Source organism: Priapulus caudatus, unplaced genomic scaffold (assembly GCF_000485595.1).
Source record: "Priapulus caudatus unplaced genomic scaffold, Priapulus_caudatus-5.0.1 Scaffold1324, whole genome shotgun sequence".
Classification (NCBI taxonomy): domain Eukaryota; kingdom Metazoa; phylum Priapulida; class Priapulimorpha; order Priapulimorphida; family Priapulidae; genus Priapulus; species Priapulus caudatus.
The window spans coordinates 1-22,982 of NW_014578385.1; the positions used below are offsets into that span (position 1 = coordinate 1).

The window sequence follows — 22,982 nt, forward strand, 5'->3', positions numbered from 1 at the left end:
TCTTAATTTTCGTACTCTCCGATCAGAAGGGGGTCATGGCCTCCATTGTGCCCCCCCCTTAGCTACGCCTATTCCTCATTCAAGCACTGACGAATATTGGAAGTAGTTTGATTTGTGTTGTTAGCAGTACCATGCAATGTTGGTTTATCCGTCATAGAACTGTTCAAGTTCCTCCTACTAAAAGTTAAAAGTTAATTCCTTTTTTGAAAAAGTCGAGGGCAATATTGAAATGAAATCGAAATAAAGATCTACCGAAAAACAGGTAGATGATTGTTGGAACTGCACCTGAAATAAACGATGCATTTATTTAAATTACCAAAAGATTTACGATCGTTTAGAATACACATTAATGAGCGTTAAAGATCAATTTAACCATTTTGTTCGTTATTAAAAATGTATTTTTGCTTTCCTTCTGAATGAAAAGTCTAAAAACCATATGAAATTTGATTTCAAATAAAAACAAAGGTAGCTGCCAAAATAGCCGCTCTATTTAAAATAAAAAAGGAAATTTACCATGAAAAGAATTGTTTTTGCCTCCCCTGATAGAGAACAGTTACTTAAAATAGTGTTTGAAATCGGATTTGAGAGAATGAAAAACCGACGGTTTCTGGCCAAAATGGCCGTCTATAAGTTCGAATATATCAAGTTATTCACAAGCATTTCCATTTCTTTTCTCGGTCAATAAGATTCAGAACATAAAATTCAATCAAAGCCACGCAACACAGCAAATCTGAGCAAAGAAAGAATTATCTCCTTTCTTTTAGTCATGTTTTGTCTGCTGCAGAAAATCTCAAAATCCAAAGTCAGTCTTCTCGTCGATTTTGCACAGAACATTTTGAGGATTTCGTTGACATAATGTCTTCACTAACTCCTGTTCAACGAAACAAAGGAGAATGAGAGCAGAGAATCGTGGCTGGTCATTGTAGACGAGTTTAGACTTGACAATGCTCATTTAGAGAATGTTCGTTCAGCAGATGCAGAAGTAACCAGGAATGTGGCCAGTCCTGTGAAGACGCGTGAGAGGCAAGGAAAAAAAAATTTTTGTTTTGTTTTGCCAAGTCACCAGGGGGCCTACGCCAGTGGTTGCTACGTTCTTTTTACGTTACGTTATATGTATTACGTAATCGCTAATGTTAGTAATCATTCTAGTGGAGGTGTCGTGAAGCGTATAGGGGTTGCCTAAAAGCAGACATATGACATGTCGAATCCCCAATAGGCGCGAGATATTCGTTTTCTCAATTAATATCGACATTGTAATTTCGACTTTCTACCGCTAGCAGCCGGCAAATTTTAGATGGTACTCGCGTCCCACTTCGATTACTCGATGGGAAAAGATGGGACCGGGTACCAGTCTACCGGAAATTGGTCAATTACCAGCATGCGCGCCACGTAGTGGAAGAATCCAGAACTACGAGTAGAAATGGCAATGCGTCCTCTTTCCTCAACGTAAGTTTTTATGCTGTCAGCTGTATTCTAACTCTTATAATTAGACAATTTATAGTTTTAATGAAATAGCTGTTACATTTATGACGCGTTTAAGTGCTAAACTTTGTATATAAAAATGAAGTATATAGGCCTAGGCTATGTAGTTGTAGTTGGAGTACTAGTAGACGTACGTAGTCAGTAGTATAAATACGAAATCTATTGGCAGTGGCTACGGGTACGAGCCGTATCTTAATGTCTGCGAGCTACGGGTACGGGAGTCCATTCGTTTTCATACTTAACGAGACAAAGATGGCGGCGTCGCGCCAGATTCTCGAAATAACGCCTTGGGAAATAAATTCACGTTGGAGAGTTTAGATGAGCTAGAACCCTAACCCTAACCCTAACCATAACCCTAAACCTAACCTAACCCTAATCCTAACCCTAACCCTAACCGCTAACGCCAAAAAGGGGCTTCAACGACCGACGGCTACCGTACCCGTAGCCACTGCGAATCTATTTACTACCACTACCAGTACCAGTACCAGTACCACGCATTGGCATTGCACCAAATTCTTAAGGGAGAGTTTACTCTAGGTTCTAGGGTATTTTTCAGCTATTTAGGTTATATTACGCTATATAAAAGTTTCATGTTCAATGCACCATTACAGGGTGAAAAACTGATAATTGAGGCAACTGGTCCAGCAGGACCAGTGCTCCTGAGAAGCGCACTGGTCCTGGTCAGTAAGGCACTGGTCCAGGATTTCTGTCAGAGCAAAGTGAATGACTCGGATGTGGGGACGTTTTTATAGAGGGGATGGTGCAATTTGGTGATGTGCATTCTAAGGTATTCTTAAACATTATATTTTTTACACGTTTCGTAGCAACTGATGCGTAGTAAATGAACAAGTCCGCAAGTCGATTTCAAAGATCAGCGGTTTTCTGAAGACCTGGCCATTATCCTATTATCATCAAAATTATCATATTTTATTAGCGCGATCGCTGATTCAGTGATTGGTCGGGGATGCCCAGTATTATCGATTTAGCAGAAGTTTAACAGCATGACCTAGAAAATCGAACACAACAAACATGGAGAGTTTGTGTACTTCGCATGGCTTTAGGCTTCGGAATTTGACTATTTTGAAGTATATATTGATTAAATTTACCATTATTGTCATTAGAATAATGTAGAAGGTTAGTAGAAAATAACAAATAATAGTTTGGTAAATTTTTAATTTCTTGTGGCGGCAGCCTAAAAATTACTTTTTTACGAAGCTCTTTTTTGATTTGTATGAAAAAAAGAGCTCGTAATATTTTTTACGGGAGCCTATTTTAGGCTTGGCCAGCGCTACTTTTTCATAGCATGATTGTTGTTAAAATTTTCATAATTTTGATGCACTGACTCTAAATATATTCATCAGCATTCAGCACTCAGCACCAGTATTACCCAACGAGGCTGTGTGATTAACGTCAATATACTAACCTAGCAATACCGTTTCTTGAGCTACACCAGTATGAGACTATCAGTGTTAAGAAATCGTCAACAGATTACATTCGATCACTTTTTTTTATCTCATTTCACTCGACTAAGAAACCAATCACATTCTTATTCTATTTCATTCACACAGACAGATATGCACTACAGCAGTACACATAGTCAGGTAACATGACAAAGACAGGAAATCAAGAATTATAATCATGGTAATGATGGTATGGTTATTTTCAAGTTTCTTTTTTTTACTTCATTTCCTTCATCTTTCACTTTCTTTTTAACAATCGATTGAGCAAGTTCAGAACTTCAGAGCGTGTTTTTAGTTACTTTGAGTATGTTAAAAAAAACTTGTACTGGAATCTCTAGGAATGCCGGGAGCTTCTGGGCAAGGTTTTACTTTCGTTTTCTCCTCCCCATTCCACGGTACCCCCATGCACAGATCAATGCTGCCGCAGCATGCCGCAAAGTTACAGTGCCTAGACTCTAGAATACTACTTCTAGAATATTGCTTCTAGATATCTAACTGAATAAAAATAGTCCACTTTCTAGCGTTAAGGAAAGGACGAATTCAGTTAACAGCTTGATTACGTGCGTGTCAGGTGTCACTGGCGTGCCCCTCACTCCCATGATAACCCTGCGATATAAAAACTTATTGTTAATGTGGTCATGAAAGCTCTGGGCTGCCGGCGATGTAGCAATCCATTTCTTAGACTGTCGCGAGTTTGTGTACGGTGTGCGAATCATGCGTTGATGCGTTGAGTGTGCGGCGATTATCTAGTCGCCCCGGCGGACCAGCTGACACGAGCAAGCAGTCGCCGCGTCAATTTTCTAATCGCCACTGGCGACTGGCGGGCCGCTAGTTTCTCACGCTGCCATTAGAAATATTTAAAAAAAATGTTTTAAAACAACGACTACAGTTCATTACAAACGACGGTGGCGCACTCAATGCGTACGATCTGATACGAGTTGCGCAAAACCACTTTCCAGCCAAGGGCTACAGACGTACTGAGGGTGTTTCATATTTATTCATTTAAAAGCAAAAGGATTGAATATCTTATAAACGACATATAGTTCTTATAATATGGTTAAATTTGCCCTTAAAATGAATATCGTTCGGTTAAATACCATTTAGGTATAAATATAATTGCACTTTTGTGATTAGCCTTCGCCGTCTGTAACGTGCAAAATAAATTGTCAAATACGCAACTTTTTCGGGGTGGCAGCACGGTCGCGGGTGTCATGGCGCCGTTCAATTTCGTAGCGTTGATGTGTAATTAATTATAACAATTAAATTAGGTATGCTGGTAACAAATACATGTGGGTATAGATGATTTGTTATACAGTAAGTACCAATGTATGGCAGTAAAATCCTAGAGGCTACTGTCCCTTTAATGTTTCTATACTCTCTCTTGGTGACAACTCCTGCCGCTACGCGGTTACGCGGTGCACTACTTTATGCAGCAGCGCGCATTGATACAGCTAGTTGCTAAGGGATGTGACGTGCGCCGCTCTTTTTCGCCATTGTGGCTCACAGGCACTTGAAGCGTTTCAATAAAATATAATGCCAACTAAATACGAAATCTATTTACTACCAAATTCTTAATGTTTCTATACTCTCTCTTGGTGACAACTCCTGCCGCTACGCGGTTACGCGGTGCACTACTTTATGCAGCAGCGCATTGATACCAGCTAGTTGCTAAGGGATGTGACGTGCGCGCTCTTTTTCGCCATTGTGGCTCACAGGCACTTGAAGCGTTTCAATAAAATATAATGCTAACTAAATACGAAATCTATTTACTACCAAATTCTTAATGTTTCTATACTCTCTTTTACCTATTATTGCCGACAGTTTCCTGTAAATTCCGTCCAAATCCTACGTCCAACCATACGCTGCCGGCGCCATTGCTTTCGCGGCGCGACTGTTGCACGCTTACACTAATATATATAGTGTACTACTATATATAATATATATGGATATGGATTTGGACGGAATTTACAGGAAACTGTCTGAGGAAATCGTGAAAAGGACTCAGGATGACAAATTTGGGGGGGTCAAGGGTCAAAGGTCAAGACGTGTAAACGGAGGGGGAATATTTCCCCCTTAACTTAAGGCATAGGAGGAAATACGGAATTGCGGCACAAATCATAACGGCTCGACCTATGCTCTTAATATTTGGTGTACAGTGTGATGGGCAGGAAACCCATCACCAGTGCGAAATTGGAGGTCACAGGTCAAAGGGCAGTGGGGGAAAGGTCAGATATCAGACATTTTCTGAGGACATGGCCTAATGGACAGAGTGGGAAACTTTTTTGTTTCAGCGCTGACCTACCATTTTTATCACTATTGAAAGGACCATGAAATGTGCTTTCCACTGACGTGCGAAGAGTAAGTGTCTGATAACCTTTTGACCCTCAAGAAGAGGGTTAAACATGGATTCCTGAACTACCTCAATGATGTCACAGTGTTCTCATATTCATGGCACATCCATAATCTAGAAAGCAGGAGTTTCAGGCACGCGATTTGTATCAACCAATGGGATTTGGGAGGTATGCAGAATGCAGAAGGTTGCTGAAATGATGTGTACGCAACTGCGTATCTGCATATCTGCACCTAACAAAGGTGTCACTATGCACGACTTAAATGTTACGTTTATAACCGTTGCAACAGACCTCAGATGAGCCCAGACGCTTTGCGGCTCTTGTTTACTCTCTATTGCCTATTATTACTGATGATTTCCTGTAAATGCCATTCAAATGCTCCTCTGCAACACAAGTACACCGCACGCATGCCGCTGCGCACAATCAACAAAAATATAGAGCAGGGACCAAAAAATTCGCTTGACGCTTGCTTTATTTTGAAAATGCACATTGCCATTTTCTCATTGAATTAGTACGACTACTAAGGCGGCGAGTGGTTGACCCGCGTAAGTATGATTCTATTGTTGGTAATATGATTTGATTTTGTTATCCAGGTAATTGGATCTCATGGCAGAAGTGAATAAAAATTTGATGCAAGGTCTGATAAAGCTCTGTCACCGCCTTGGCTTCTTCTATCCAGTGGAAAGCAACGGCAAATTTTCATCATGTTACAGATACGGACCATTTGGGGCAGAATTTCGAAGAAACATACTGCACGAATGGTAGGTATTTGTTTGTAATGATTGATTGATATTATTCTTGTAAGTATATGATTTGTTTTAGTGGGTTGATGCTTTTTTATGAGACCCCATATCTAGTGTTGGATGTTTAGCAAGTAATAACGTTCTAACTCTAAGTTGTTTTATCACCAAATAAAAACCTATGCAGACACCTCCCTACCTAAGGCAGACACCTCCCTACTTGAGACTGAACTCTTGGCATTCAAGGACATTTTCATGAGAGAGGCAGAAGGGAGGAGTATCATCATTTTAAAACTGGGGTAGCTTCAAAGACAATATTGGGACTGCGATTGACAGACACGTACCAAAAAAAATCATAAAGGCAAGCAACAACATTCCATACATCACCAGAAAAATTAAGAGCATGATGGGAAAAAAGGAAATGGAGATGGAGCAAAGCAAAGAAAACTAAGTCAGACACTGATAGTGATAAGGAACTCTATGAAGAGACTCAACGAGAAATCAAGGATGAACTACGATCAGAATATAATAAATACCTAGAGAGACAGACCTACATCTCTTCTCTGGGGAAAGTGCAGAGACGAGCAGCACGCTTCGTAACGGGAAATTACCAGCTAACTGAGAGTGTCACACAAATGATCGCAGACCTACAATGGCCCTCCTAAGAAGAGCGCAGGTTCGTTAACCGGCAGGCCCTATTCTGGAAAATAATTAACGGACAGGCAACAGTCGACATTCCATCCTTCCTCACTAAAAGCACCAGCATATGCCACAGCACACACCGGCTCACATACAACAACATCAGAACCCGGACAGATGGGTACAGGTACAGCTTCTTTCCTAGAACCATCAGAAGCTGGAACTTGCTACCGGAGCAGCACACAGCATTTCACCGGGCTTCTGGCAAAACATTGAGTCAGGCAGTATCGTTGTCAAGCCACCCCGAGGAAGCGAAACACATCTTCGGCTGGGCAACTACAACAGCTCTCAACAGCCCATTGCCGTATGCTAGTTGCACTCAGAAATGAGTGCCTGGCCCAGAGAAGCCTCGATCTCTGGAACACATTACTGTCTACATGTAAAATTGTTCGATTCTAATCTTTCACATGCACCTGGAGCTGTGCACTCCCTGGACGTTATTCCTCACGGACTGTACAGTATAAAAGTAGAAGTAGAAGTCTGATGTTAAATTTTGTATGGGGGATAAATTTCCATAACCCGAGTCGTCACCTTACATACAGGTGGACTGCAGTGTCATTGGGCAAAACAGACATATATGCAGTGGAGGACCTCTATTTGGAAGAGCCAGTGGAGCAGGATGGAAGTCGGTGCCACGTGACAAGTGACTTTCACACCGATCGTTCATCCCGCAAGTATAACTTTTTCCTAATGTTTGTTTTATTGCTTGCCAATGCTTGGTGTTAATACTATTTTTAGCTCACCTTGACATCGTTAAGCTGAGCTATAGAGCTCCGAAGTGATGACGTCACGGTGGCATGACAACGAACCCACTGGTTCTAACAATCATATGCTCTGGTAACATTAACTTGCGTGAAAATGGTGTCGTGTTTTGTACCCGATTGTAACCATCATTCTGAAGTCATTATTGCAGTTTTTATAGATTCCAAAGGATGGAAGTGAAAAGCAACAAGAAAACGAAAAAAAATAAAAATAAAAAAAATGAAATTAATTAATTAAATATTGTAAGATCGACTTGCTACCGATGCTTTACCGCTGTCTGCAGCGCACACACTCGTGTTTTACGTACGCACACATTTTTACGCAGTTAATGTATGGAGCCAGTGGTTGTTTAGAACCAGTGGGTTCGTTGTCATGCTACCACAGTGACGTCACACTTCGGTACTCTATTGCCATGGTCGTCGTCCGTCGTGCGTCCGTTCGTCCGTCCGTCAACATTTAGCTACGGTCAACGATAACTCAGAAACGTTTGACCCACATGTTTGAAATCGGGTATAGTTGTTACTGCTATGCTCCCATATTGAACGTCCTATTGTAATGAAGCGAAGTCATTACGATATTTACATTACGATTACAATGCCGCAGGACAGTCACGGGTCTTGGCCACGTCTACTTCAAGGCTAGATTACGCAGATAAGCAAACCCTTTCTAACTATGGCACCGTGTCGCCAAGCTGGAGTCGTAAAGAACAGATTAACGATGATCATTAGTCCAAGCGAGGGACGTAGAACTGCATAGAACAAAGAGCCCCTCTTGTTGAGAAATGGCGACAGTGGTCAAGATGACCACTGGTCTAGACATCATTAACCTACACTAAAAATCCGTGGCACTACTAAAGTCACGTGACAAATCCAGACTCGCATAAATATAGCCACTTTTGAACAGAAAGTAAGAACCACCCAGTCAATCTGTGAGTATGTTATTGTTAGTGTCAAGCGCTTGGTCAGCGCATGACAGTTTTTGTATGTATATATATGTTTCATAGTTTAGGTCTTACCATATTCGTGTTACAGTATGCATCTTAAAACATGTCTCAAAATCCTTTTAAGACTGGTACTTGTATGTGCGTGTGTAAACTCTCTTTAGGATCTTGCATTCCATATGTAACTAATAACTTGTCTCTGTAATTTTTTGTGTAACAATTAAATAGACATTTGTTTGTACGCTATACCTCGCAGCCCTCGACACTAACGGTTGTCCGATTGCCCGGGCAAATGAAAGTCTATGTCGACAAGTTATTCTCTTGCCTAGTTGCTCGATCGACAACTGAAAAGTTCTAGTTGTTTAATATTCTTAACATCCTCTGAGCCAGGGCGCTATCGCACCACATTCTCACTTCAAACGTTTTCAAAGGTCCCTGAAAAAAGCAGCCCGAGACACCCACTGTTACCATTACAGATTTATTCAGAGCGGCAGCGCGTACCTCCCTGGCTGGGGCGGCATTGATTTATGTACTGCGGTGGGGGTACGATTGTTTATAAGTCGGTTGGGGCATATTCATTACTGAATATGTAGGGGGTGGGCATCGCTGGATGAGAGGATGACAGCAAAACTCTTTCCTGTGATTGAGGAAAAAGCTGCCAATCGGTAATGACAACACAATTGGCGTGCCAGCATGCAAACATAAACGTGTTGAATTTCATTACAATTTTAGCATGTACTGTATTTACTCGTGTAAAGTATAATTCATGTAATATATTAAGTCTCACCCATATTTTGCATTGAAAAATTGGTACAAACATTGGTACATTAACAAGATTTCTTAGCCTCGTCTATAAGTCACACCCCCTGATTTTTTTTAATGAAGTTGTGTACAAAAAGCGGCGCGTTTATACACAAGTAAATACGGTATATATATACTGTAACTGTGTAATACACACGCACGCACGCATGCAAACGCGTGTGCACATGCCTAGGTATGTGCGAGCCTATATGCACGCAGGGAATACTGGCAAAAATGTCAGGAGTGTATAATAATTTATATATATATATATATATATATATATTATATATATACATGCTATCTATATATGTAATATATGTATCTATTTATATATCTATTTATATAATATAGATCTCTATATTATACACTCCTGATAATATGATATGCACTGAACCAAAAGAGGACATTAACGGCTCGTACATTGCACAAAATAAATTTTGACAAGTAAAACCAAAATTCGGACAAGTAAAATTGCTTCTTGTTGCCCGACAGGACAACCAGATCTGAAAATAAGCGTCGAGGCCTGCCTCGTGTCTGTCTACTTTGTGATTACCTCAGGGTCATAATTACCCCGCACCATAGCAGAACCTGGGAACAACATCACATGGTATACACTATACGTCACGGAGCCTCACACACACGAGAGTACACATATATGACAAAACCAATTCATTACACTATTTTTGAGCACGCCAGTCGACGTACTTTCGAGCCACGGCAATTTTTTGGCAAAATGGAATTGCCATTAGTCAGTTCAGGTTCAACGGATTTTGCTCATTTTTGGTATGTGAATGAATAGTAGCTAGGGTTTGATATTTAAAAAAAATTATGCAAATTAGGTAGGTTTTGGCAATTATATAACATATTATATAGACACGCAGATAACAAACAGTCCTGTGTGTCACACTCGTCTGGTTCGTTTTACCAGATTTCATTGACAATATCTTTAATGCAAAATTGGTATTTCGCTCACACCCTGCCGATAAAACGTCTATATTAGAGTAAAGTTTTACAAAAAACATGTCGGAACGCAGCATAACCTATTTTATTTCGAACGCCATCGCTAAGAAACATCAAAGCGGTATAGCGCCATCTACCATCACAAATTGTGATTCATTTTGGTTATTAAATTATTATTGCGATATACAGATGGCAACCGTGTGCTACCACCTAGAAAAACTGCGTACGAAGTAAACACTTCCATGCAATCAATTAACCTTTGACAAAAGTTGTGTTATGGGCAGGGAAACACCATTGTCACGTGGTATATAGCAGCTACGTGGAATAAGCATATCCTCTCAATCTTACACGTTACACATCGGGAGCTCCTCTTTTAGGCAGTGGCTAAATATTATAAAAACATTAAATGGCGATCATTTAGGTGTAACGCCATCACTCGACCACATCTCAGACTTTCACATCTCAAACATTTATTTTCACATAAAAAATTACAAATAATTATCAAGAGTATATAATGGGAGTTCTCCCATATATACTCTTCGTTTCTATAATGTATGTCGATGGTTGTTCAATTAAAACTGACTTCTTCTCACTCACTCATTTGTGTCCTTTTTTGTGGTGGGCTACAGTGTCATTGACACTTTCATTTGAAGTACAACATGGGAATTAGAATCAGGAGTGCAAATAAATTTAACAGCGATAAAATTACCGTACGTCAGCAGAGCTAATAACCTTATTTTTGCTATTTGAATTATATTTTACTGAACACTGTGAATATGTAAATTATAAATAAATAATAAAAATAATCTACTTAAGTCCATGTATTTGTTGTGTTTTAAAGATATGTTAGTATTTGTGTCAGAGTTGTTGTGTACTTGTATCCAGATATTTCTAACCCATCCATTAAAACACAACAGGTCAATTGTGCCACTACCTTCCCACACTGTCCCTTGTCGGTGGCCGTCTGCCATTTGGAATTGCTCAGTGTTGGACCCATCGCCACGGTAATGAAGTGATGGCAGCGGGCAGGAACAAGTTTTTTCAAAAGTACGATATCAACGCATACCCCATCGGGTGAATACGAGCAGTGTAATATATTCGAGATGTTGTGAATAGCATTGGCTGGGATGGCAAATGACATATATTTATCGTCAAGTTCCGAGCATTATTGCTTAGAGGCTAGCCAAGGGCGTTTGTGTTGCATACTGTGATGAAATGAATACAGGTCTCTCAATACAGTCAAAATTAATCTGCTGTTGTAAATACATAGGTGATTCCCAGGGAATTGCTAACTGATTCGTAGGCATTTAACTCTTCTGTAAGGCCTTTACATTTGAACATGTTGTACATCATGCGAGTGTCACTTTTCAGCAGCGGAGTAAGCCAACAGTTGCTGTTGCAGTACTTTTCTGGAGCTGGTGAGGTGACCGACGTATTCACGCGCTGGCAACGCCGGCGCATGTTGTGGTACAGAAAGGTGCATATGTTATTATGGCAACATGTTAAATATTTGTTGTTGTGGCATGTTGTACTTTTATCGTGACACACAACACTGCCTTGCGCATTGATGCACAACTTCTGTTACACATCGTTTCTCTTTTCCAAAATTGAACCATAATGATTATCTATTTCACTGCACGCTATAACTATTTGGTGGTGTTTGACTCTGTTATTACTGTGGATTTGGGCACTTCCCGGCCAGTACCCGTTTTCTCCCTCTCTTGTCTGATGTCATCACACGTGGGTAGGAAGCCTGACTTTACTTTTCTACTTTAGTTTGCTGGGACACCTTCTAACTTTACCCTGTCGGAGGTGCAGCAGTCAGAAAGCAAGGTCACCGATGTTACTATAAGCTTTCGGATTCCGTGGGAGGGGCAGGAGGCAGAGGAGGCAATTGAGGTAATCTCAGCCCGTGGCGATGCAGATTTAAAGGCCCTCGAATTGAGGAGTGGACAGAGCTGCCAGGTAGTGTGTGATTGGTCAGCTGCACATTCTCTAATTCATCTGAGAGTTTTATATCTGTAATTGTTGGTTCCTGATTTGGGTTTGGGTGGATTATTAATATAAATTTGTGATGCTGGGTATTTTAGGGCAAAGATGGCCGCCGATCTGTGTTGCCTCACCTGGTTGAGTGCTCCAGCAGTTTGGAACGTGTCATGCTTGCGTACTTGGTCGACGCTTACCATCTGAAAGAACGCACAGACACAAAGGGGTGCATTTCATCAAAGGAGGTAAGCCTTGTGCTTGATAACACACTGCCATTTACTTCATGCCGGTGAAACTTAAACCCTGCCTTGTTCACCTGTTGATTCCCCGCACTTGTCTGTACTCATTACACAAGGTTGGTTACCTGTGCTGCTCCAGGTGCTACGGCTGCATCCACGCTTGGCTCCGTACAAGGTGGCCATCGTCACGGGTGCCGGACAGGAGTTGCGAGATCTCACAGACTATCTGGCTGTGGAGTTTGCTAACGCTCGCCTGCGCATGTGGTACATTCAGGGCACGGCGACAGTGGGCTCTCATGAGAGCCAGTACACGCGGTGAGTCGTGGTCGCAGATGCTAGGTTGCATTTGTTGCACACGGTTCACAGACATTGCTGTGCATCGCAGCAGAAAATGTACGTGCGTGGCAATTGAATCTTCATAAACGTATTACGGAACATATGCATGACGTGACACGATCTCAGCCATCCAGTTAGCACGGCCATTGGGTCCTCCGCTCACTTTCGGATTGTAAGTTTAAAGGCAGCCAGCAATAATATTGGTCCTCACCCCCTGCTGTTATGTAACCATATAAATACGAAAAATAGGAATGAAGACTGGAAATACCCTGTCAGTAATACGTAATGGGGCAGTGGTGGGTCAACAGCTGCATGTAATGTGTATTTATTTCTCTAGTTAGCGACTTACATGCGTTTCACTGTTTGTTGTTGTTTTTGTGAGATCATGATTTCATGTTGTTAACTATAGGTTTGATGAGATGGGAATTCCATACAGCATCTCTGTGAATGAGAACACAGTGAAGACTGGTGTGTGCCTTCTCAGAAACAGAGACACAACACTGAAGGTGATTTTTAAAGATTTTGTTTCTGGAATATTCGCTGCCTTTCTAGACGGGTACAGTCAAACCTGTATATAAGGGTGATCATCATCATCATCATCAATTAAGGCTAAACCCAAATGTATTCTTGATAGACAGGTGTGCATTTTGTAGAGGTGGTTTCACTGTATAATTGCAAATAAAGGAGAATGCTAAACGTGTGCTTCGTAATCAGATGTCTGTCTATTATATATTCCTACAGTCACCAAACCAGGTTTTAGTGTGTTAGGGTCATCATCATGTGTGTTGTTGCCATCATCATTGATTTTGAGCTATCTTCTTTGTAAGGCATTGGCACAGAATATGGAATTGGTGGGAAATCTTAAAATTGTAATTGATCAAAATAGCACTAGTTTATTATTGAAGGTTTTTTGTGTCATCTTAGAACTCTAGTTTATTATATCGCATGTTTATTTTCAGCAACAAGTTCACATCACAGAACTCGTCAAGTATGTTGCGAAACTCGTGCAAGCCTACTAAGAATAATAGGAATGCAGCCACAGCTTCCCACGTCCCTGAAATGATCATGCAGTGTCTTAGAATAATGTCATGAATTTTATTTCACAGTTAACCATAAGTTATTTATATTTTAAGAAGCATCCATATATATTGACCTGTTTGATGGCATGTTGTCTAAGCCTTTGACCTACTGCCCTAAGCCAAAGGAACTGCTTTTTTCGCAATCTAGACCGTTGTTAACTGGTCGATGTACTTGGGTTCATCTAAAAATAGAAATACACTTAATGCTCACAGTGTGATTAACTTGCGATACCATTCTGAACCTTTGCGAATTATGTAAATACGTCTTATGGATACCATGATCAGTTTTGAAATGGTGGGTAAATTCCAATCATGTTCTACGTCATGCTACGAACAGATCAGGCAATTCCATGCTTTGATATAGATGTGTAGCTATCAGTCAGCCCAGATAGTGTTTGTAATATATCTGAGTAGGCATTATCGTAGTTTTTACTGCTTTAGTGTAACACTGGCTGGGCATGATTGTTATCAGATTTGCACATTTCTATTGAAGACTGCTTCTATGTGTTTATTCTGGTCATATTGTAGTGTTGATGCTTTACAAATAAATCAAAAATGTTGTGTATGTTACACTTTATTCTTTTGTATTGAGTATGAATTCTAAAAACCCATCACAGCGTTACGTTTTGCTTAGTTCACACGGTCTGCATGTTTTTGCATAGATATATGTGCTTGCATATATCTATGGTGTTTGTTAGCTCTTTGTAGTTTCTTGCTTTTTTTGGACCTTGTTTTTTACCATCCTTTGTTTATACAAATCCAGTGCGGATAAAATTGAAGCGTTTGCCAGCAGCTGTGTCGTGCTTTCTCTGAACTTTTCTCTAAGAAGAATTTCTTATAGTGATTTAATGGTAATAATTATAAACCTAATGTCTGTTTTATGTACCAGCGGCATTAGAAGTGGATTTGAGAAATGTTGCGATCGTGTTAAAGCTTTAGATTCATATGTATATAGATGATGAACTTATCATCTAAGTTCGATCACTAGGAAGGCCTTTAACGAAACGCACGCACGGACGCCCGTACGCATGCGCACACGCCCGCACGCACGTGCACTCATATTATCAGGGATAGATAATGACAAATTTGTTATTATCTACCCATATATATAGTGATTGCCAAATACAGTAGTATTTTGTTGAAATTGTACTTTTAAAATGGGTAAGAGACATTCGTCGCATTATCTTGACATGTAAAATATATCCTGATGTCGCACGTTAAACATTATAGGACAAAGTATTGACGGCTAACGTAATACTAATAAAATATAAATCACCCAATAGATAGCGATATGCGTACGTCCTACCTAATATTATATGCAGTTCTATGTTCAACAGTTATCAAATGAATGAAATGACATTTTGCTGAAATTGTTCGTAATGACTACATATTCACCCGTAGTTTGACATGAGCGTTCTCAATCAGAATCTCTCACTCTATATTGTCACAATTAAGTTGTTTAGTCGTACCAAATCTCCCTGTAGCATAGATGGAGACATAGACATAATATATATATATATTTACCAGTTGTTTGACACAAAATATCTGTATCTTAATATTGCCTTCATCTTGTAATCATTGCTGTCATCTCCTTATATTCATAAGATGACTAATCGCATCAAATTATCTTGTAGCATAGCAGAAAGACATGCCTTCCCGCAAGTCTAATTATTCGACAAATACAATAGAAATGGCCAATCCCGGCCGGGGCTCACTTTTAAAATTTCAAGGGGCCCAGTTTGGGGATAATTATTATTTATTTATTTTGAAGTATATATTATCCAATAGATGGCACGCATGTCTTGCGTATTACAGAGCCGTATATAGAGATATATAGCCGTCTTTATATACGGCTCTGGCGTAATAGATGTATTATCAGTTGAATGTAATAGTATTTTGGTGAAAATAGAGATTACATACCCACCAATAGGTCGACATTAAAGGCTTTTAACTGAATCTCTCACTGTAATAACCACAAGGTAATGTAAAAATCTGTTGTGTATTGCGTTTATATAATGTCAAGGTTTTGTAAGAAAAAAAGTAAGATGAAAGAATATATGAAACGTCGTAAGGTGTTTAAATACGTTTCCACAACAAAGGTATGCCTGCTCATTATAGTAGTAGATTCTTGCAGATATATAACCATGCACAGTCCAGCTACCGGTGAACTACGGAACCTCGATGCCTGCCGAGTATATAAAAATCTAGCTGAAAGATGCAATTACGAAAACAAATCTCTCATGTTTCGGCGCTTTTTCTCCTATAATTATTTTACCCTGCTCATGCATGTACCAGCATGCCATTCGATTATAATAACCAACACTCGAAATTTATGGCCTTTTTTATAGAGTCAAGGGGACTGAAAGGAGGGGGAGGACAGGCACACTCTGAAAGCAAGGAGCGTGTCGTATATAGAGACGGTAGTAAGGCTTCACTGCGTGTTACGGCATATGATATATAGCGCTACCAGTGTAGCCCCTTCTCCGTTCCCCTGTATGTATGTGCAGGGGCGCACCCAGACATTTTTTTATGGAACATAAAATTGCACTCAAATTTGTCAAAGTTGTTATTTTTACTGAAATCCTTCCGACCATCTGGCGTAATGACACTGTAGTCATTATTCTTATCACACGCATAATTCTGTAAGCCCAACTGAACGTTATGTTATTTTGTTTTAGTAAAAAGGTAATGTATTTTTTTATTCTGAAAATTTTTAGTACGCATTTGCGTACTTTGCGTATAGGTAGCTACGCGCCTGATATATGTATAGCTACACGACGAACCTTAACTCGAGTTAAGCGTCTACACGGGGCCTTAACTCGAGTTAAGGTAACTCGAGTTAGCGTTAACTCGAGTTAGCGTTAACCTTGCAGTCGATGCGAGGTAAGCTAACTGAGTTTACTTAAGCGTTACATCGAGTTACGGCGATTATGTGCGTCTACACGAACACAGACCGATAAGCGATTATTACCGGTTTTTATGGGCATGGCGTGCGTGCGTGTGTATGTAACGTGCGTGCGTCGTGTGTGCGTGGCGTGTGCATGTTATAAGTGTGTGGTTGCGTGCGTATGTGTATGTAAGTACAGTGCGTTCGTGCGTGCGTTGTACCGTAAGCGTGCGTGCATGCGTGAGTGGTACTGTGCGTGAATGTGTGGGCGTTCATGTGGCACGTACACGTGGCGTGCGTGCGTGCGTGTGACACGTACACGGTGCGTGCATGCGTGAGTGCGTAACATGTGTGTGGCATGTGTGCGTGCGTGCCGTGCGCGTGTGCGTGCGTGTGCACGTACACGTGCGTGCGTGCGTGGTGTCGCACGTACCGTGCGTGGCATGCCGTGGGCGTGTATGTGACGTCACGTGCGTGATTGCGTGCGTGCGTGCGTGTGAACACGTACATCGTGAGTGGCATGCGTTGCGTGCATGGCTGCTGTGCCGCGTACACGTGCGTGCCTCGTGTGCAACGTACCGTGCGCGTGGCATGAGTGTGTGGGGTGCGGGTGGTGGCAAGTACACGTGCGTGGCGTGCGCGCGTGTGGGGCAGGTAACGGTTCGTGCGTAGAAGTGCGTGATGTGCACGTAGGCGTGCGTGCTGACGTGTGCAGTACATGGTGCGTGGTGCGTGCGTGGCGTGCATGTGTGCAGCGTACACGTGGTGCAGAGTGTGTTGCGTGCGTGTGCAAGTACGCGTGCGTGCGTTAGCGTGTGTAACGTACATCGTACTAGTGCTGCGCCTATCGTGAGGTACTAGCTCGAGGTTAGCCGTCTCTACGCGGCTTAACTGAGATGCGTGCAACGATAACACGCACGCCGATGCACGCACGTGTACGTGCACCGCGCCGCACGTGTACGTGCACGCACGCCACGCGCCCGCACGCACGCCACATGCCGCACCATGTAGCGCACTCACGCTGGCACGCACGGTGTACGTGCACACGGCACGCACGCAGCACGGTGTACGTGCAACATGACGCCGCACACATGCAGCGACATGTACGTAGCTCCGCATGCGCACGTGTTACGTGTACACCACGCGAAGCACGTGTACGTAGCATACATACGCACGCACGCAACCGTATTCATCACCACGCACGCACACAAGCACCCGTTTAATACCACGCACGCACGCATGCATAATAATCGTAATAATCGCTATCGGGTGTGTCCGTGTAGACGCTACATATCGCTAATCGAGTTTGAACGCTTTATCGAGTTAGCTTAACTCGAGTTAACTTTCGTCGTGTAAACGAGGCTATGTTGTATGTAGGCGGATAGCGAAGGGCTATACGCGGTAGAGGCTGGTTAGGAATGATCGTGCTAGTGTGTGCAACATCCAAGCTACAGGAAGGAGGCCGGGGGTGCACTGCTGAGTACGATATTACGCTATTATATTAGAGCATTACAATCCGTTTATATATATATATATATATATATATATATATATAATATATATTATATATATAGTATATATATATATATATTATAATTATTATATATATATATTATAATATATATATATATATAATTTCTTTATATATGTATACTATCTATATATACGCGTGCAGCGTGTATCATCGACATTGTTTGCGCGCAATAGTGAAGAGATGTATTACAATCAACGCGTGTTATGCGAATTTGATAGGACTCATTGGCGATGGCATGGAATGCTAAACACACATGCACAGCACATTCACACAACCACAACAGGGCACCACACGACACCAACCCACTCCAACCACACACACACCAACACACACGAATCCACATACCCACCACACGACCAAAGATACTTATCTTCGTTGGTGTGTTGTGTGTGTGTGTTGTGTGTGTGGCGTGCGTGGTGCGTGAGTGGTGCGTGCGTCGCGTGCGTGGCGTGCGTGCGTGTTGTGTGTGTGTGTGTGTGTGTGTGGTGCGTGCGTGCGTGCGTGGCGTGTGTGTGTGTGTGTGTTTGCGGTCGCGGATGAGTGCGTGGTTGCGTGTGCTGTGTGTGGTGTGTGGTGTGTATGGGTGCGTGCGTGGGCGTGAGTGTGTGTGTGTGTGTTGCGTGCGTGGCGTGAGTGTTGTGTGTGTGTGTGTAGTGTGTGTGTGTGTGGTGTGTGTGTGTTGTGTAGTGTGTGTGTGTGAGTGTGTGTGTGGTGTGATAATGATGATAATAATTAGATATATACCAGGCAGATGCCGTTAAGCGGTAAATTATGTGTGTAAATGTGCAGCTTTTAACGATGTATAGCAAAATGTTGGCCACAATTAGGGATGCCTAGGCGCATCGGTCGATGACTGTGGAAATGTCAGAATGTTGCTTAAGACGCACGCAACGCACGCCGCGTGCACACGAACAAAAACACACACCCACGCATATATATTATATACTATTTATTATATATATATATATCTTGTAAGAGAGATGCAAACGCAGCGCACATACGTGTGGATGCTATGACATGAGTCTCGTGTGTGTACGAACTGTTGTAAGACAAAGCAACTCACTGTTTTACCATATCAAATAGATAGAATTAAATGTTTAATAGATTGATAGAACTCGCCTGCAAGTATCGCCAGCTCTTAGTGATGCTTTGATCCTAGTATGGGACGCCTCGACGATATGTTATTAATGATTTGTTATGTTGACCTCTCTCGAATCATTCGCTATAAGGGCGGACATATATAGTGGCGGTCGTATGCGATAATGCAAGCGAAAGAATCAATTTCGGTTTTATCGTGGCTATTCATGATACAAGAGATAATAATCGCTGGTATATACCTGTATAAATGTATACCTGGGTATACGGGTATTTATTAGCTGCTGATGCATAACAAGTAGGTAATAATACATGTATATATCTCTTTGATCATACAGGAGTGAATATAATAGACATTATTATAAAATGACTTATTATTATACTCTGTCATACTCGCAGGATGCGATGCTGATGATTGATGTCAGGCATGCCTTTGTATTGCGTATATGTATATGTGTGGGCGGCAAGTCAGCTGGTGGGAGAGGCGGAATTAATGTCGGGCGTCGCGTCCCGGCGTGTGTGGGTGCGGCGTTTGTGGCGCGAGTGTGGTGTCGTGTGTGTGTGTGTGTGTGTGTGTGTGTGCGGCGTGCGTGCGTGCGTCGTGCGTGCGGTGTGCGTGGTGCGCGCGACGTGTTGTGGTGTGCGTGTGCGTGTGCGCGCGCGCGCGTGTGTGTGTGTGTTGTGTGTGTGCGCGGCGGCGCGCGTGTTTTGTGTGTGTGTATATTGTGTGTGGTGTGTTGTGTGTGTGTGTGTGTGTGTGTGTGTGTGTGTGGGTGTGTGTGTGTGTGTGTGTGTTGTGTGTGTGAGCGTTTAGTTATACGTATTATCTTAGCTTGCGATTACTTGTAGCTGCTTCTCATCGATGATCTACTAGATCTTGAAACGAAAATGCCCAGCAGGGCGCCGAGTGGTATGTTCACGTCGTCTGTTACGCTACGATAGAGGGCGTACACGTGAATAAGTTCGCGCCCTGGGTCTGACGGCATGGATCCGAACAAATCAAGCCATTTCATCGAGCATGACCGCACTGCGTGCACACTGCGCTCGTCTGCGCATTTTCGATCCTAACTATAATTGAGCAGTAGGAAATACTGAATATAGATAGCAGCTCTCGCTTGTTCTAGCCACCGCCGCATGGTCGCGGGGCGATGGCGTGCCACCTGTGCTAATAGCCCACCTAGCTACGATAGCTATAATAGCTAGCTACGATAATGTGCGATAGTGTTAGAGAATAGGTGCGCGCGCGATGGCAGGAAGAGCTCGGTGTAAACTCGCGTAAACGTCGGCCGGGGTGTCGCTGCGTTTCCTGTTTTTCGTGGATCAGTAGTGAGTAAGCAATTTCCTTACGCGTGTCCGTAGACACCAGTCAGCAGACACCAAGTGGCGGCACATACCAGGTGACGGCAGATACCACGTGACGGCAGACACCACGTGACGACAGACACCACGTGACGGCAGACACCACGTGACGACAGACACCACGTGACGGCAGACACCACGTGACGACAGACACCAGGTGACAGCAGACACCACGTGACGGCAGACTCCGCGTGACGACAGACACCACGTGGTCGTCGGTTGTGACTGCCCGTTGTTACATTGCAGCCGAACCGGCGGTAGCTTGTCGGCATTACATATAAGACTTGTGGTGGATGTCGGCATACGTGCCGGCGATCGCGTCAGCCGCGTCTAGTCTCGTCTGTGACATGAGCGGCAACATGGCGGCAGTCTACGTGTTATTCGGCTTCTCGATGCTGTTCGCTCTCGTGTCGACAGCACTCGTGGTCGCTGCCTACGCGACCAGCTACTGGAACGTGATTCACTACGACGTCGAGCTCGTGCGCGACATCGTCAGCGGCGACAACGCGACGAACGTCGCCGTCGACACGCTGCGCGACGGCTCGGTAAGAATCGTCTGGATGGACGAGATGGTGACAGAGGCGTCAGGCATGGTCACCCTGCTCGTACCGATCAGAGACGGAATCTGGAGCATATGCGACGAGATCACGGGTGAGATCTATTTATTTATCTATCTATCTATCTATCTATCTATCTATCTATCTATCTATCTACACTCAAATTTGTCAAAGTTGTTATTTTTACTGAAATCCTTCCGACCATCTGGCGTAATGACACTGTAGTCATTATTCTTATCACACGCATAATTTCTATAAGCTCAACTGAACGTTATGTTATTTTGTTTTAGTAAAAAGGTCATGTATTTTTTTTTATTCTGAAAATTTTTAGTACGCATTTGCATACTTTGCGTATAGGTAGCTACGCGCCTGATGTATGTATAGCTACGTCTACACGACGAACCTTAACTCGATTTAAGCGTCTACACGGGGCCTTAACTCGAGTTAGCTTAACCTTGCCAGTCGATCGAGGTTAAGCTAACTCGAGTTACCTTAACTCGAGTTAAGGCCCGTGTAGACGCTTAACTCGAGTTAAGGCCCGTGTAGACGCTTAACTCGAGTTAGCTTAACCTCCACGATAGGCGGCAGCACTAGTACGATGTACGTACACACGCACGCACGCACGCGTACTTGCACACGCACGCACACACTCATGCACGCACGTGTACGTGCACACATGCACGCACGCACGCACATGTACGTGCACACGCATGCACGCACGCCTACGTGCACATGCACGCACGAACGAACGTGTACCTGCACACGCGCGCACGCACGCACGTGTACTTGCACACGCCGCACGCACACACTCATGCACGCACGTGTACATGCACACGCACGCACGCACGTGTATGTGCACACGCACGCACGCACGTGTACGTGCACATGCATGCACGCACGCACGCACGTGTACGTGCACATGCATGCACGCACGCACGCACGCACGCACGCACGTGTACGTGCACACACACGGACGCACGCACGCACGCATGCACGCACGTGTACGTGCACACGCACGCACGCACGCACACATGCACGCACATGTACGCACTCACGCATGCACGCACGTGTACGTGCACACGCACGCACGCACGCACGCACGCACGAACGCACGAACGTGTACCTGCGCACGCGCGCACGCACACACTCATACACGCACGTGTACGTGCACATGAACGCACGCACACATGCACGCACATGTACGCACTCACGCATGCACGCACGTGTACGTGTACACGCACGCACGAACGCACGTGTACGTACATACATACGCACGCACGCACACACGTATACATGCACACGCACGCACACACGCACGCACGTTTACATACACACGCACGCACGCATGCATAATAAATCGGTAATAATCGCTATCGGGTGTTGTCGTGTAGACGCTACATAATCGCTAACTCGAGTTAGCTTAACTCGAGTTAAGGTTCGTCGTGTAGACGCTACATAATCGCTAACTCGAGTTAACGCTTAACTCGAGTTAGCTTAACTCGAGTTAACTTTCGTCGTGTAAACGAGGCTTATGTATGTATGTAGCGGTAGCGAAGGGGCTATACCGGTAGAGCTGGTTACGGCATTGATCGTGCTAGTGTGTGCACATCCAACTACCAGCAACAGGAGCCGGGCGTGACACTGCTGGATACGATATTACGATATTATATTTAACGAACATTACAATCCGTTTATATATATATATATATATATAT

General features: G+C 43.1%; 1 protein-coding gene across 6 annotated transcripts; it reads left to right on the forward strand.

Annotated features, from left to right (window-relative positions):
- The first annotated feature begins 1,378 nt into the window (after window positions 1-1,378).
- Window positions 1,379-14,412, forward strand: LOC106816239 (DNA polymerase subunit gamma-2, mitochondrial-like). Of its 6 annotated transcripts, none has more exons than XM_014820819.1 (10): window positions 1,379-1,446; window positions 5,887-6,054; window positions 7,275-7,402; window positions 11,113-11,269; window positions 11,567-11,672; window positions 11,972-12,160; window positions 12,286-12,426; window positions 12,560-12,735; window positions 13,166-13,262; window positions 13,716-14,412. In XM_014820819.1, exons 2-10 carry the CDS (start codon window positions 5,900-5,902, stop codon window positions 13,773-13,775), a joined length of 1,209 nt encoding a protein of 402 aa, XP_014676305.1. In that variant the 5' UTR covers window positions 1,379-1,446; window positions 5,887-5,899; the 3' UTR covers window positions 13,776-14,412. The 6 variants fall into 6 exon arrangements, with proteins under 6 accessions (XP_014676305.1, XP_014676306.1, XP_014676307.1 ...); XM_014820820.1 differs by having other exon boundaries at window positions 11,570-11,672; XM_014820821.1 differs by having other exon boundaries at window positions 11,113-11,242.
- Window positions 14,413-22,982: the final 8,570 nt, after the last annotated feature.

What these genes read in the sequence shown, in the direction of transcription:
- LOC106816239 (XM_014820819.1), top strand. Translation starts at nt 5,900, where the DNA reads ATGGCAGAAGTGAATAAAAATTTGATGCAAGGTCTGATAAAGCTCTGT. An exon ending in TCACACCGATCGTTCATCCC is followed by an intron (nt 7,403 to 11,112) that starts GCAAGTATAACT and finishes AAAACACAACAG; the next exon opens with GTCAATTGTGCCACTACCTT. An exon ending in GGAGTGGACAGAGCTGCCAG is followed by an intron (nt 12,161 to 12,285) that starts GTAGTGTGTGAT and finishes TGGGTATTTTAG; the next exon opens with GGCAAAGATGGCCGCCGATC.